The sequence below is a fragment of the Pongo abelii genome, chromosome 20 (assembly GCF_028885655.2).
Source record: "Pongo abelii isolate AG06213 chromosome 20, NHGRI_mPonAbe1-v2.0_pri, whole genome shotgun sequence".
Taxonomy (NCBI): domain Eukaryota; kingdom Metazoa; phylum Chordata; class Mammalia; order Primates; family Hominidae; genus Pongo; species Pongo abelii.
In genome coordinates this window covers 61,237,818-61,254,212 of record NC_072005.2, presented here as the reverse complement: position 1 = coordinate 61,254,212, position 16,395 = coordinate 61,237,818, and the positions used below count along the sequence as shown (strand labels likewise).

The 16,395-nt window shown below is 46.7% G+C and overlaps 1 protein-coding gene across 1 annotated transcript; it reads right to left on the bottom strand.

Annotated features, from left to right (window-relative positions):
* Positions 1 to 515: 515 nt before the first annotated feature.
* Positions 516 to 14,762, bottom strand: LOC100936383 (killer cell immunoglobulin-like receptor 3DL3). The gene is given in 10 exon segments (XM_003779255.5): positions 516 to 1,047; positions 1,049 to 1,204; positions 1,303 to 1,355; positions 1,818 to 1,922; positions 6,188 to 6,238; positions 9,456 to 9,749; positions 11,325 to 11,624; positions 12,902 to 13,186; positions 13,958 to 13,993; positions 14,729 to 14,762. Coding segments are annotated over 10 exon segments (1,431 nt in total). The 3' UTR covers positions 516 to 930.
* Positions 14,763 to 16,395: the final 1,633 nt, after the last annotated feature.

Sequence of the window (16,395 nt, the reverse complement as noted above, 5' to 3'; positions counted from 1 at the left end):
AAATCGTCTCTTGATTACTTATAATTCCTGATACAACCTACACACCACCTCATTTCTGTCCATTCAACATAGCTTTGCTTTTTGAAACTTTGTGGATATTTTCTCTGAATATTTTTGATTTATACTTGGTTCAATAAACACCTGTAAGCCCCACAGATACAGAGGAGTGACTGTATATTTATAGTATGAAAGATGATGTGTTGATATGTGTCCCCGTGGAGATGAGACTAACAAGACCTGTGACTCTGCAAATGTTTCATCATGGAATGACTCTGCCAGCTTTCCAGGTCTGCAGAGAGTAAGAATATCACTTGTTCATCTCATTCACCATCCTTGGAACCTCCTGTGTGCTGCATCTTTGAATGGAAATTGGAGTCTCAGAGACAAATGAGGCTCCACCCTGCTTCCAGAAGCTCAGAGTCCAGGGGTGAGAACCCAGTGGAGAACAGATGGGGTTATATGGACATGGTAAAGATAACACCAGTTTCTTTCAGCGAATACAGTGTCACATTACCTAAAGCAATGAGGGCAGACATGTTTATTTGAAGAGGAGACAGCTACATTGAAATCACAAAAAACTATAAGTTTCACTGCCGAGAGAAGGCTGGAAAATAGTCTGTGGAAAGGTGGAACAGCATGAGGGGAGGTGGAACAGCACGTGTGTAAGTGCCGTGTTAAGAGGGAGCCTTTTGTATGTTTGGAATTGTGAGTTCCTCCGTGTGATCGCAGCCTCAAGTAGACTAGGAAGTAAGCCAGTTAGGCTGGAGAGGTGGCCAGGGGTCAAGTGAAATGGAGAATTGTGGGTTAAGCAAAGGAGTGTGTTTTCTCTGCAGCAGGCAGTGGGGACTTAGACATTTGTAAGCAAGAGAGCGGCATGTTCAGATTCGTGGTGTGAGGAAGAGCGATCCCCTAAGATGAAGAGTGATGTCTTCAGATTCCAGCTGCTGGTACATTGGAGCTGGCAACCCGGTTTTGAGACAAGGCTGTTATCTCCCTAGAAGACCCCTTCAAGGCCTGACTGTGGTGCTCATGGGCGGGAGAAAACTTTGGATCTGGGCTCAGCATTTGGAAGTTCCGTGTACACGATGGTATCTGTTGGGGGTGTCTTGGGCCTCTGAGAAGGGCAAGTAATTTTTCTTTGTGTGAAAACGCAGTGATCCAACTGTGCGTATGTCACCTCCTGAGGGTCTTGTTCATCAGAGTCCTGGAGAGAGGGAAATGCTGAGTGAGGGAGGGTGCTCACATTTTTCAGGACTCTTTGGGAATAAGACTAGCCACGAGGCTGGCCCGAGGAGCACCTACCTCTCTGTTCACTGTTCTGTTCCCTGCAGGCTCTTGATCCATTACAACAGCATCTGTAGAAGACAGTAGTCGTCAAAACAGCTCGGAGGGTACTTGTGGGTCCTCATTTCATAAGCAGATAGCAACATGCAGGGGGAGGCCATAGGTGCCCGAGGTCCCTCAGTTGCCAACAGCAGACGCAGACATTCTCTCACTCTGAGCTCAAGGACCCATCCCATGAATAGCTCTGAGTTCCCATCCCATTGACTCTGTCTCCCACTTTCTGCCTGTCATGGAACCTTCTCCTGGATGTCAGTGGCTGCAAGGGACATGAGGATACAGTTCAGAATCAGGCAATGGTCTGTGAGCTGAAGGTAGGGGCAGGGTGTCTGGTGCTCTCTCTAGAAAGTCCTGCTTCTGAGGCTCCTGCTTTGGGCCAGGGACTATCCTGCCGGTGAGGAACACACACCTGCGTGCACTCATCCTGCTTCCCCACATGGCCCTGAGCTCTCTGGTCTCTGCTTCGTGAGACTTACTTTTTTTGTTGGAGCACCAGCGATGAAGGAGAAAGAAGAGGAGGATGGCGAAGGGGATGATGACTACTGAGGTCCCAATCAGAACGTGTAGGTGTCTGGGGTTACCTGGAAGAAGACGAGACACCAATAAGAAGCTAATCATAGCAGTTCCTCTTTATGAATTGTCTCGCATATCTTGATTGACAGGTAACCACATACAATGCCTCTTTAGGACAAGCACCCAGATGGCGGGAAACCTAGCTTTCTCCCACTTTCTCAGTTATAGCTCTCATAGTAACCATAGAACATGCTGAGGATACAACTACTTTAGTTTAGATGTTTGACCCCTTCAAACCTCACATTGAAATCTAACCCCCAGTGTGGGAGGTTGGGCCTATTGGGTGGTGTTTGGGTCATAGAGGTGGATCCATCATGAAGAGATCAATGCTGTTCCAGGGAGAGGGGGTTAGCAAGTTCCCCCTCTATTAGTTCCTGGAGAGCTGGTTGTTAAAAAGAGCTTGGAAGCTCCATCGCTCCCCCTCCCCCTTACTCCCTCTCTTGCCGTGTGATCTCTCTGGTCTGCACAGACAGACCCTCCTTCCCTTCTGCCAGAGTGGGAGCAGCCTGAGGCCGTCACAAGAAATAGATGCTGGTGCCATGCTTCCAGTGCAGCCTGCAGAACTGTGAGGCAAACAAATCTCTTTTCTTTAGAAGTTACCCAGGCTCAAGTGTTCCTTTATAGCAACAAAAATGGACTAAGACAGCAACGTCCTGAGATGAGGAGGAATGTCCCAGAACAGCTGGGCTGTCTTCCTGTTCTTCCTAGAGGAGGACGTCATGCAGTGCTTTAGCTGAGTGCTTCCTGTGGCTCCAGGGTACAAAACCCAGGCTGGGCTGCTTTCTGGCTTCTCCCAGCTACACTGCAAATCGGGTGACTCCATATGTCCTGAGCAGCTTTTCTGAGCCTTGAGGGACTGGCTCACATTGAAATGTAGGCTTCTCTTGTCACTCGCTGCTTATCTGTTAGTAATGAACCTGCCTATGTAATGTATTCTCTGTGTGTTCTGTCTCCCTTGAGTGACGGTGAGTGATAGGAATTGGCATAGGCCCAGGTGCAGTACAAGAGGTGTTTAGAGTCTTCTCTGGGAAGACTGGACTGGGATTGATACACAGCGAATGTGCTTTAGGATTTCTACATCCACAGTATTCTTGAGTGAAACAACTTCCATTCTCCAAGAAAAGGAAACAAAAGTGAAATCAAGATAAAAATAGCAAAGTAGAATTCTCTTATGTCAAACAGCCAGGATATAGTGTTGAAGCCCGTGTGAAACGTGCTACTCTTCGTGATCTCAGGAGACACATGTTAGGCTGCTGTTCCACCCGAGAGGCTGGGGGAAGGACCGCCCCCTCCACCATCTACTGCTTCAATACCACCTGTCCTCCTGTGAATTAGTACGAAAGGGGAGCAGGAGCTAGTGCTGGCGCTGATCTCTGATTCCAAGATCTGGACTCACTCCAAGGAGTATTAGCGTTTACCTCCCCATGGTCTATCTGAATCTCCACAGGTGATTGGAAGTAGGGCTGAGGTGGGGGATTTGGGTGAGGGGGCAAGTTTTTTTTTGCCATGAACAGAGCACTTTCTCTATTCCAGGATCTGTGCTGGAGGATTCAGCGGGCTTTCACATTTTCTATATGATATCATGTTCACAGAAAGCCAAATAGGGAAGAGGTTTTAGGCTGATTGCCTAATGGATAAGATAAAGGATCAAAGAAGTGATTAGAGAGAAATAGAAAAATGATGATTGGAATTCAGGTGCCTTTGTCATTCGTGTGTGTTTTATTATATTTATGAATTTCTTATTTTAATTTTTTGAGACAGAGTCTCCTTGTGTCCCCAGGCTGGAATGCAGTGATACGATCTCGACTCACTGCAACCTCCAGCTCCTGGGTTGAAGTCATTCTCCTGCTTCATCCTCCAGAGTAGGAGCTGGGATTACAGGGATGCACCACCATGCTCGGCTAATTTTTGTGTTTTTAGTAGAGATAGGGTTTCCCCATGTTGGCCAGGCTGGTCTCGAACTCCTGACTTCATGGAATCCACCCGCCTTGGCCTCCTGCAGTGCTGGGTTACAGGAGTGAGCCACCGTTCACAGACTTGTATATTATGCTATAATAGGTCCCTTCATTTCCACCACCCCTCATATATCTGTCACTCCTTTGCCAGGTATTGATTTACCTGTAGGAGGAATAAATCTCAGAAAGAAATTAATTTAGTGAGGATTAAACAACAAGGAAAATCAAACCCTGCAAGCCCTCCCTGCAAATGATTCTACCTCACAAATATATCTTATATCCATCTGCTTCATCCACTTAGTGTCTAAATCAGCACCACATTTCACCAGTGGGGCAGGAATTGCCTTTTGCACAGTCTCCTAGATTCCAGTTACGCACCTGGGCCTCCCTTATTTTCATGTCAGTCACTATTAATCATGTAGGGATTCCTGGTTACCCTGAGTTGAATCCAATGGCTGTGAGTATCAAACACACACTCCTTGTTCCTCCTTAGTTTCCTGTGTACCCAGTGTGCTCTCCATCTCTCTACAGTCGTCTTGTCATTCTCCCCATCTCATTCCCAGCATTTGAATGCAGAGCCTCTTCCTTCAACATCAGATTGTTTTCACAATTTTTGTGCCTTCACAGCTGACAGCTGTGTGTGGAAAATCCTTCTGCCAATCTTTCAGGTGTTCAATCCGTGTTTTTGATTAATGTCACAAATATCTGATTAGTGAGAACTTCTCTGTCACCCAAAATTATACACTCAGCATTATCTATTATTGATTTTAAATTCTGGCTGGGCACAGTGGCTCACGTCTGTAATCCCAGTACTTTGGGATGCTGAGACGGTTGGTTCACTTGAGGTTGGGAGTTTCAGACAAGCTCGGCCAACATGGGGAAACATCCTCTCTACAAAAAAATACAAAAAGAATTAGCCGGGCATGATGACAGTTGCCTGTAATCCCAGCTACTCGAGAGGCTGAGGCAGGAGAATCACTTGAATCGAGGAGACGCAGGTTGCAGTGAGCCAAGATTGTGACACTGCACTGTAGCCTGGAAGACAGAGGGAGACTCTGTCTCAATAAACAAACGAACAAACAAACAAATAGATTTCATGCACAGATGCTTCCCAATGGATCATTCATTTATTGGTCCACTTGTGCATTCATTTTCTGCCCTCCCATTTAACCATCTGCAATATCAGTGTCTCAAGAGCAGAGGCCAAATGCATCTTGTTCACTGTTTGTGGAAGGCAGGAGAATGCTGTCCCACCCCAAAATGTCCCTGTCCTAGCCTCCATAGCTTGTGAATATGTTATTTTATGTGGAAAGGAGGAATGAAGATTGCAGATGGAATTACGGTTGCTAATCAGCTGAACTTAAAACCAGGGTATCCTGGATGATTTCTGGGAGATTATGATGGATTTTCATCTTGGTGAACCCAATAGAATCCCCAAGTTTTCAAAAGATGAGGAAGAAGGGTAAGCAGCATTCAGAGAAAGAGGTGTGGTAAGGAAGAAGGGTCTGACTGAGGCCATGTGAGATCTGACCAGTCTTTGTGGATTTTGAGGAAGGAGGAAGGGGACCAGGAGCCAAGGAACATGGGAGCCTTTAGAAGCTGGGACAAGTGAGAAGCAGATTCTTGCCTGGAAACTTCAGAGGGAAGGCAGCCTTGCTGTCACCTTGATTTTAACCCAGTGAGATGCACTTCATACTTTGAGCTATAGCACTGTAAGATAATTAAAAAACCGTTTTGTATTCACCCACGAACTTTGTGGAAATTTGTTATGGCAACAATAGGAAAAGGTTCCACACTGCACAGCCTGAGCATGGGGCCGTGGCTGAATGAGTCAGTGAATCGAAGTGTGCATGCATGAGCTCTGTCCTTTGTTACGGCAAGGCTCTTGCTCTGATGAGTCAGCCACAGTTGCTTCATGACCAACAGAAGCTCATTCCTTGACAAGTGGAACTTCTCTAAAACACCTCGTCCTCATCAGATGTTCCTTTCCCTTCCCTCTCTCAAGCCCCCAGGAATTTATTCTCCAGTTAGGAATGCAGGGAGAACAAACATTGCATTTTTCCTGAGAAGGATGTCAGATTGGCAATCATTCTTCTAGCTTGTAAGAGGTCTCAGTTTCATAAAATGAGAGATTAAGAGATTTCACTGAGCCCTGTGTTGGGCCCAGATCCCTTTCGCTGTTGGAGTATCTGGAGTTTGCAGATGGTGGAAGACAGGCACACAATGTCAGAGCTGTGAGATGCTGAGTCAACGCCTGAATCCAAGGTTTCCACCTCCCCAGGTTTCCAAAAACAGATATAAGAGGGTTCTGTACTCACCGGTTTTGGAGCTGGGTTCAGTGGGTGAAGGCCAACTATTTGAAGGGTTTCCTAGGACACGAGACAGGACAGAGGTGAGGAAATGAGGGTGTCTGTCCTCTACTCAATGGAAATCTTTGAGGTTGGTTCATGGCCAACACTCTGTTATCTAATATTGGGCCCAGGGAGTCCTGGGATCCTTTTTTCCATAATTTTTATATGTGACGCCCAGTGTCTTGAGACTTCAAGGTGTAAAGAGAAAAGAGGAGCATCACACTACCTGATCTAAAAATATGTTACAGAGCTGTAGTAAGCAAAACAGCATGACGCTGGGATAAAGAAAGGCACATAGAACAATAGAGCAGAATGAATAATAGAGATATAATCCATGCATTTACGTCCAATGGTTTTTTATCTTTTCTTTTGGGATGGAGTCTCACTCTGTCATCCAGGCTGGAGTGCAGAGGTGCAATCTCAGTTCACTGCAACCTCCGCCTCCTGGGTTCAATCAATTCTCTCACCTCAAACTCCTGAATAGTGGTATTACAGGTGCTGACCACCATGCTCAGCTGATTTTTGTATTTTTAGTAGAGATGATGTTTCACCATGTTGGCCAGGCTGATCTTGAACTCCTGGCCTCAGGTGATCCGCCTGCCTCGGCCTCCCAAAGTGCTGGAATTGCAGGTGTTAGCCACCATGCCCAGCCCATCCATTGGACTTTGACAAAGGTGCCAAGAACTTACAATCAGGAAAGGACAGTCTTTTCAATACACAGTGCAGGGAAAACTGGATATCTACATGCAGAGGAATGAAACTGCACCTCTACCTGTCACCATACACAAAAATCAAATGAAAATGGATTAAAGATGTGAGTCTAAGGGCTGAACCTATGAAACACGTAGAAGAAAATATTGAGGAAATGCTCCAGGACATTTGTCTGAGGAAAGACGTTTTGTTTAAAACCTTCAAAACGCAAGTAATCAAAGCAAAAAATAGACCATTGGGATTACATCAAACTAAGCAACCTGTGCACCGCTAAAGATAAACCAACAAAGTGAAGAGACAACCCATGGATTGGGAGCAAATATGTGCAAACTATGCATCTAAGACAGGATTAATGACTAGAAATATAAGAAGCTCAAACAACTCAATAAAACAAATGATTTAATTGAAAAAGGAGCAAAAGACATGAAATTTCCCCACATATGAAAAAATGCTCAGTATCATTCATCATTAGAGAAATGCAAATGAAAATCGAAGTGAGTTTTCATCTCACCCCATTAAGATGGCTTTTAGGCCGGGCGTGGTGGCTCACCTCTATCATCCTAGAACTTTGAGAGCCCGAGGTGGGCGAATCTCCTGAGGTCAGAGTTTGAGACCAGCCTGACCCACATGGAGAAACACTGTCTCTACTAAAAATACAAAAATTAGCCGAGCATGGTGGCGTGTGCCTGTAATCCCAGCTACTCAGGAGGCTGAGGCAGGAGAATCGCTTGAACCTGGGACGTGGAGGTTGCGGTGAGCTGAGATCGCGCCACTGCACTCCAGCCTGGGTGACAAGAGCGAAACTCCATCTCAAAATAAAATAAAATAAAATAAAATAAAATAAAATAAAATAAAATAAAATAAAACGGCTTTTAGCTGCAAGACAGGCAAAAGAAATGCTGGCAAGGAGGTAGAGAAAGGAGAACCCTGGTACCCTGTTGGTAGGAGTGTAAATTAGTACAGCCATTACGGAGAAAAGTATGAAAGTCCTTTAAAGAACTAAAAAGAGGTTGGGTGCGGTGGATCATGCCTGTAATTCCAGCACTTTGCGAGAACGAGGCGGGCACCTCAGTTGAGGTCATGAGTTTGAGAGCAGCCCAGCCAACATGGGGAAACCCTATCTATACTAAAAAATACAAAAAGTAGCCAGGCATGGTGGCGTGCACCTGTAATCCCTGCTACTAGGGAGGCTGAGGCAGGAAAATCGTTTGAACTCAGGAGGCGGAGGTTGCAATGAGCCAAGATCACATCACTTGTACTCCAGCCTGGGCACAGAGGGAAAGTGTCTCAAAAACAAAAACAAAAACAACAAACGAAAAACTAAAAAGAGAACCGTCATAGTATCCAGCAATTTCACTACTGGGTTTATATCCAAAGGAAAGGAAATCAATATATCGAAGTGATATCTGCACTTGTATGATTGGTGCAGCACTGTTCACCGTAGCCAAGATGTGGAGTCAACTTACCTGCCCATCAGTGGATGAATGGATAGAGAACTGTAGTACATACGCACAGTGGAGACTACTCATCCATAGAAAGAATAACATCCTGTCATTTGCAGCTAGATGGATGGAACTGGAGGTCATTACAAAGATTCCCATTTCTCACCCATATACAGGAGCGAAAAGGTGGATCTCATGAAGGTAGAGAGTAGAATGGTGGCTACCAGAGGCCAGGAAGAAAAGGGTAGAGGGTAAAAAAAAAATATATATATATATATATATATATATATATATAAAATATAAATGTATTTATGACCACTAGACTTTACACTTAAAAATGGTAAATGTGGCTGGGCGTGGTGGCTCATGCCTGTAATCCCAGCACTTTGGGAGGCCGATGAGGGTGGATCACATGGTCAGGAGTTCGAGACCAGCTCGACCAACATGGTGAAACCCCCTCTCTACTCAAAATACAAAGAGTAGCCTGGCATGGTGGTGCGTGCCTGTAGTACCATCTACTCAGGTGGCTGAGGCAGGAGAATCGCTTGAACTCAGGAGGCGGATGTTGCAGTGAGCTGAGATTGTGCCACTGCACTCCAGCATAGGGGACAGAGCTAGACTCCACCTCAAAAAAAAAAATGTTAAAGGTGGTAAGCTATATGGGTATATTTCACCTCAATAAATATTTTTTCAAACAAAAAGAAAAGGGTGTAGGTGTTGCTGGTGATGACATCTTTGTGTGGGTGAGAGGCCAGGAGGGGCTTCTGGGAAATGGGTAAGGTTGAGGGGCTGAGGAAACCTCTGATCTCCCCAAACTGAGCCCAGTCTCCCTCCTCTGGGTCTATTCTGACCGCTTTCTCCATCTGCCTGGGTGCCTGGAGCCCTGGCCGCGGGCCTCCATGCAGGCCGTGCAGGAGGGTTTGGAGGTGCCGTGTCTGCCATCCTGTGCCCTGACCCCGGCCTCACACCCAGGCTTCGTCTTCTCTCTGCATCTGTTCATCCTTCTTTCCATCATCAGCAGGAAGTTCCTCAGCTAAGGCTCTAGGATCATAAGACATGGGACAGGCATGGGCTTTCCTCACCTGTCCCAGAAATAAGCAGTGGGTCACTCGACTTTGACCACTCGTAGGGAGAGTCACGGAAAGAGCCGAAGCATCTGTAGGTCCCTCCGTGGGTGACAGGGCCCAGAGGAAAGTCTGCCTGGAATGTTCCGTTGACCTTGGGCACTGCAGGGAGCCTAAGTTCAAGGCCCCCCTCCTCCCTGGATAGATGGTAGATGTCATAGGACCTCCGGGAGCTGCAGGACAAGGTCACACTCTCTCCTGCCTGGACTGTGGGGCCAGGCTGGGCTGAGAGAGAAGGTTTCCCATATAGACCTGGAAGGAGAAGAGGCAGTTTCCTCAGGGAGGTTCTTCCTTGTCACAGCTCCCCTCACACCTGAGCTGAGAACTCACTCCCCTGCTCGATGACCTAATGCTCTCTCTCTCTCACCCTCCACCCACATCTCTCTTCATGTCTATTTCCTCCTTCCACCTTCTCTGTCTCTCTAGGTCTCTGACCTCACTTTTCCATCCCTAGCTATGTTTTCTTTTTTTGTATGATTTTATTCTCTCTGACCCTCCTTGGATGGGTTGACTTGATCTTCCTCTTTCTTTAATTCTGAGTCTCTCACTTTCTGTCTTGTTCATAACTTTCTGCATATTTCTATTATCTATTGATCGATCTATCATTTACCTATGTATGTATCTATCATCATCTGTGTATCTATGACCTATCTCTCTGTTATCTACCATCTATCAATCAATGTATGCATGTATGCATCTATCCATCTATCATCATGTGTTTATCTGTCTTTCTATCTCTCTATGTCTATTTATATATCATCTGTCTGTCTTTCTATCTATCTGCTTATCTATCTATATCATCTATCAGTCATTCATCATCTATTTATCTATCACCTATCTCTCTATTATCTATCATCTATCTTTTATCTTTCATCTATCTATATCTATCTATCCATCTATCATCTGTCTCTCTCCATCTCCTTGTCTTTCTCTGCCTCTCAGTCTCTCTAGTTCCCTTTTGGAATCTCTGCAATCCATCCCCACATCTTTATCTTTCCCTGTTTTTGTGCCCCTCCCTCAGGGCTCTGATTTTAGGGCTTTTCTTTGCTCCCTTCCATCATATGCTCCACTTCTCTGCCCTCTTTTTCTATCTCTTTATGTGTCTGTGAGTCTCTCAATTCCCTTCTTCTGGCTCATTCTGTGTGTGTGTTCATGTCTTTGCTTTTTGATTTCCCTGATTTCAGTCCGTGTCTCTCTGTGGGCTTTTGTTCTCAGCAATCCTATAACATGTGGTGTTATTTGAATATGAGCCTCAGAATCCAGTCTGGGGACTCCAGGAACTCACAGCATACAGGGGTTGCTGTTCTGCTCCCTCACCTGGGGCCATGGTGTCCTGGGATGATGACAGCTCCACTGCATGGAAGGCAGAGGTTTAAGAATAAACACAGCATCTGTAGGTGCCACAAGCCTGGGGCCACAGGGCCCAACTCAGGCCAGATAGATGTGTCTCTTTGGGTTCTCCTGGTAGAGAACACTTTGTGAAGGTAAAACAGAATGGAACCTTCTAACCTGTGCCTGGTCTCTGAACAAAGTCAACATGGAAGGACACCTCTTTCTGGGACATGTCTGTCTCTCTGTGTCTTCTTTACCTCTTTATCTCTTTTTCTAACACCCTGTGTGGCCCCTGTGTCTGGCTTCTATGTTATGACATGTGGTCTGTACTTGTGTCTCCAGTTTCTCTGCCTTTGTTGGTACAGACCTCACCAAGTCACTTTCTCTCCATAGGAACCCCACACTCATCTTCCTCATGACCACCTGGGGCTTCCAGTCCTAGATCGTTCACTCCCTGTCCCAGCAAGGGTGAGAGGCAGGTCTGGATTCTCTCACCTATGATCACGATGTCCAGAGGGTCACTGGGAGCCGACAACTCATAGGGTAAGTGAGTGACAGAACCAAAGCATCTGTAGGTCCCTGCAAGAGCAGGTGTCATGGGACCCATGGAATAGTTGACCTGGGAACCCGCATCGTGGAGCTCTCCAACGAGGCGCAAGGGGTCCTCAGTGGTCCCCTCTCTGTGCAGAAGGAAGTGCTCAAACCTGATATCTGACCAACATTGCAGGATGACCGTCTCTCCTGATTTCACCAGGGGACCTGGGTGGGCCAGGAGGGAAGGTTTTCTGTGGACTCCTAAGAAGAGAGGTTGTGAGTTCAGAAGGCGTCTCCCTTTCTCATCCCACTCATGGGACCTGAAATAAGTGAGGCTTCCGCTCCATGGTGTCTATCTCTCTCCTACCTCTCTGTGTCTCCGTGTTCTTTTCTGTGCCCATAACCCCTGGTGCAGGTCCCTCCATCTGTCTCCCTCCGTCTTCCCTGTCTCTCTGTCTCTAGTAGCCCTGATTCCCTTCCCACTGTGCTTAGCGTCATCTCTTAGGCTGTTGTATCTCTTTCCCACTAATCTCTTTCCTGGTGTTTATGTGGGGGTGGAAGAGGAACCACGACAGGCTGCATGTTCAGGCTCTTAGCAGCCTGAATCAATCTCTTTTGGACAGATTGGAAAGGCCGGCAGGAGGTATTAACTCATCAGTAAGGCAGGCATCAGTGTCCCAGTTCCTGATGGGGATTGGGAGCCTCTCCTGTCATGTCTGTGCCTTCTCCATGGCCCCAGCTTCCATAGGGTGGCCCCTGGTGCTGGTTCCAGGAGCATCAACTCCTCCCTATGTGGATCGAGCCTGGTGGTAGCATCAGTATCCCACCCGTGCTAAAATCATTGTAGCCAACCTTCTCCTTGTTTGCTTTCTTAACTTGTCCTTCACCTGGGTTCCTGTGTTGGTTTCCTGTTGCTGCTGGAGAAAATTATCACAAACATGGTGGCAGGAGAGAATATAATGACCCCTTCCACTTCTGGAGAACAGAAATCGGACCCAGTTCTCTCTGGGCTAAAATCAAGGCGTCTTCAGGGCTGTGTTTCCTCTAGAGACTCAGGGAAGAATCAGTTCCCTTGACTTCTCCAGCCCTTAGAGGCCACCTGCCTTTGTGGCTTATGGCCTTCCCCCATCTTCAAAGCCCACTGTAGCTGATGGAGTCTCCCTCCCACTACGCTGCTCTAATCCCCACTCTCCTCTTCCTCCTCCTGTCATGAGGACCCTTGTGATTACACTGAGCACAGCAGGACAGTCCAGGCTGTCTCCCCATCTCAAGGTCAACTCATCAACAGCCTGAGCTCCATCTTCCCCTTCAGTCTCCTGCCCTATAACATAAATAGTCACAGGGTCCATGGATTACCATGTAGCCATCACTGGGGACAATTATTCTTCCCACCACAGCACCTATTTCTCTGTACTGAATCCCCCTTTACCCCAAATACAGTCAGGGCCTGGATGATCGGACCCTGATGGACACCCCTACCAGAAGCTCTGGGATTCAGGAGGTGGGACAGTGAGAAGCCCAGACAGAAAGCCTCTGACCTGTGACCATGATCACCAGGGGGTTGCTGGGTGCCGACCACCCAGTGGGGGAGTGTGGGTGTGAACCCCAACATCTGTAGGTCCCTGCATGTGCTGGGGTCACAGGGCCCATAAGGAAGCTGTTCTGGAATACTCCGTTGTAGAGCTCAGGGACAGGCATCCCGTCTTCTTTGGATAGACTGAATTTGTTAAACCCAAGACGAGAGCGACACTGAAGAGACACATGTTCTCCTTCAGACACCACAGTGCTGGGCCAGGCAGAGAGGAAGGGCTCGTCCTGACCATCTAGGGGAGAAGGAGGCACTACCTTAGAGAGAAGGACGTGGAGCCGCCCCTCCCTCCCTGTGCTCAGAAGATTCTCCCCATTTCCACGTTTCTAAGGCTCCTACCACACCTGGGTGCCCAGGGCTATGGGAAGGACCCATCCCACATAGACATGGTGTCTCCCTACAACAAGTGTCAGCTGAGAACTTTGAGCAAGTGCTGAAGAAGCGACTCTTACTAGATTTTAATACTGCAAAATTACTCACATAAAAGAACACAAGGTAGACACGGCATGGAGGGTATGATCAGCTAATGCATGAACCATAATAAACAACTGAGCCCCTATTAGAAGATCTGGAATGTCAGGGTCATGACTGTGGTCCCCCCACCTCTTCTGGTAGAATGACAGCAGCCACACTGCAGCCCCTACCGTCATGGAAACGCTGGAGAGTGTGAGTTACGCTCTTGTCCTCAGAGGCCTGTTGTTCCTTGCACTGCTTCTCTCCCTTCCTCTGCCGGTGACACCACTTCCTCCCCGCATACCGCTCCTTTGAGCACTTCAGTCTCCCCCTGGGTCCCCACAGACTCAGCCAAGGGAAAGAAAGGCCGGGGAGGGCTAGGACAGAACTGTGGCCAAGCTTCCCATTACTTCCTTTTCCTAGTTCATGAGAGATTCCCACATGGCTTCCCATGGTCAGCCCATCAGTCAACCCCCTGTGCCGCCTGCCTCCCGTTTCAGGAAAATCATCTTATGTGGGGAGATGACAACCTAAGGTTTGAGGAAGGACTCACACACATGTGGCCAGGCCCCCTGCAGCAAGAAGAACCCTGGAAAGAAAGATCATGATGGGTGATCCATCTGTACATCACCTCCAGGCCCATATCTCCACTCCAGGCCCATATCTCCACTCCAGGCCCATATCTCCACTCCAGGCCCATATCTACACTCCAGGCCTATATCTCCACCTCCAGGCTCATAGTTCCACTCCAGGCCCATATCTCCACCTCCAGGCCCATATCTACACTCCAGGCCCATATCTCCACTCCAGGCCCATATCTACAGTTCCAGGCCCATATCTCCACTCCAGGCCCATATCTACAGTTCCAGGCCCATATCTCCACTCCAGGCCCATATCTCCACTCCAGGCCCATATCTCCACTCCAGGCCCATATCTACACTCCAGGCCCATATCTCCACCTCCAGGCTCATATCTCTACTCCAGGCCCATATCTACAGTTCCAGGCCCATATATCCACTCCAGGCCCATATCTCCACCTCCAAACCGTATCTCCATTCCAGGCCCATATCTGCACTCCAAGCCAATATCTCCACTCCAGGCCCATATCTCTACTCCAGGCCCATATCTACAGTTCCAGGCCCATATCTCCACTGCAGGCCCATATCTCTACCTCCAGGCCCACGTCTCCATTCCAGGCTCATATCTCCACCCCAGGCCCATACCTCCACTCCAGGCCTATATCTCCACTCCAGGCCCATATCTCCACTCGAGGCCCAGATCTCCACCCCAGCACTCCCTCCCTCGATTCCCTTCCAGGACTCACCAACACACGCCATGCTGACGACCATGAGCGACATGGTGCTGCCTGTGCAGACAGGCGGCTGCGCCCCAGCTCAGTTCAGCAGCACACAGGATGTTGTGAGGGGCTCATGCAGTTTCCATGCTGACCACATCATGGGAGGATGACGTATGCAGGCTATTTCTACCTTGCATGAGGCCCAGTGGCTGTTTGGTCAAGAGCGGAATATGGCTTCTGGAAATTGTTCCGACTAGAATTGACACCTTGCATCCTTCACTATTACCAACTCAAAACACGTCTCAGATCCAATATCTCATACAGGAGATGACTGAATGCTTGGCTTACATTAAAGACTTTTGATGTATTTTTGTTGTTTTTATCTGAGATTCAAACTCTTCTTCATGTGCTATTTTCCCCAGGCTGGTCTTTGACTTCAGACTTCAAGCAATCCTCCTGCCCCAGCATTTCTAGCAGCTGGCAGTACGTCACAATCTGCCACACCGAAGTCACAACTTTTAGAACATTTTTTTTTTTTGAGACACACTCTCGCTTCATCACCCAGTTTGGAATGCAGTGGTGAGACCTTGGTTCATTGCAGCCTCCACCTCCCAGGTTCAAGCAATTCTTGTGCCTCAGCCTCCTAAGTAGCTGGAATTCTAAGCACCCACCACCACGCCCACCTAATTTTTGTACTTTTAGTAGAGAGGAGGTTTCTCCATGTTGGCCAGGCTGGTCTTGAACTTCTAACCTCAAGTGATCTGTCCACTTCAGCCTCCCAAAGTGCTGAGATTACAGGTGTGAGCCACCATGCCTGGCCGGGACACTCTATATGTGTGTGTATGTGTATGTTTATATGCATATGGTTATACACACACACACACACACACACACACCCCTAAGCACTCACATATATAGTTGTTTCAAATTTTAAAAAATATAAATTTTGTATTTTTCTTTCTTTTTCTCACATTTATGTTTCTATGACACCATATACATATTGAATTTTATAGCTCTATTTTATTCTTTTGGATTGCAGTTTAATAGTCCATGCATAACTTTATCAACATGTAATTATCCATTCTTTTTATCATGGGCATTTGTGTTGTTTCTGGATTTTTTCTTTTATAACTCGGGCCTTGATAATCATGTTTCTGTGTGATCCCTTGCATACATATGCCAAATTAATTAGACATATTTACCTAGAAATGAAATTATTGGTTTCAGGTGCAAGTTGGTGTTGAGCTTAACCAGGAAGTGCCAAAATATTTCCATCATGACCAAATGTGGCCTGGAAATTTTTTTTGGTCAATTTTCCTGTTTCTTCTAAGGAACAAAATTGATGTCACTGATTTTTCTGTCCTGTTTGTCATTTATGAATGTATGTACATGTGCATGTATATATTTGCTTGCCATTTTATGTTTTTCCTCGATGTTACTTTGGAATTAATTTGCTGATGTGTAGTATTTCTGCAAGTGAAAGTTATATATTTACTCAGCTCTTCATTCTTTTCTAACATAGACATTTGAGGCTTATTGTCCCTTAATACTGTTCTATCTGTATCCCCAGTCATTTGCTGAGATGTGTTTTCATTTTTAATTGATACAAAATATTTTCCACTTTTCTTTGAAATGTTTTTCTTCCACTCATTGTTTATTGCTATATGTGTTTATTAATTTTCAAATATTTGATA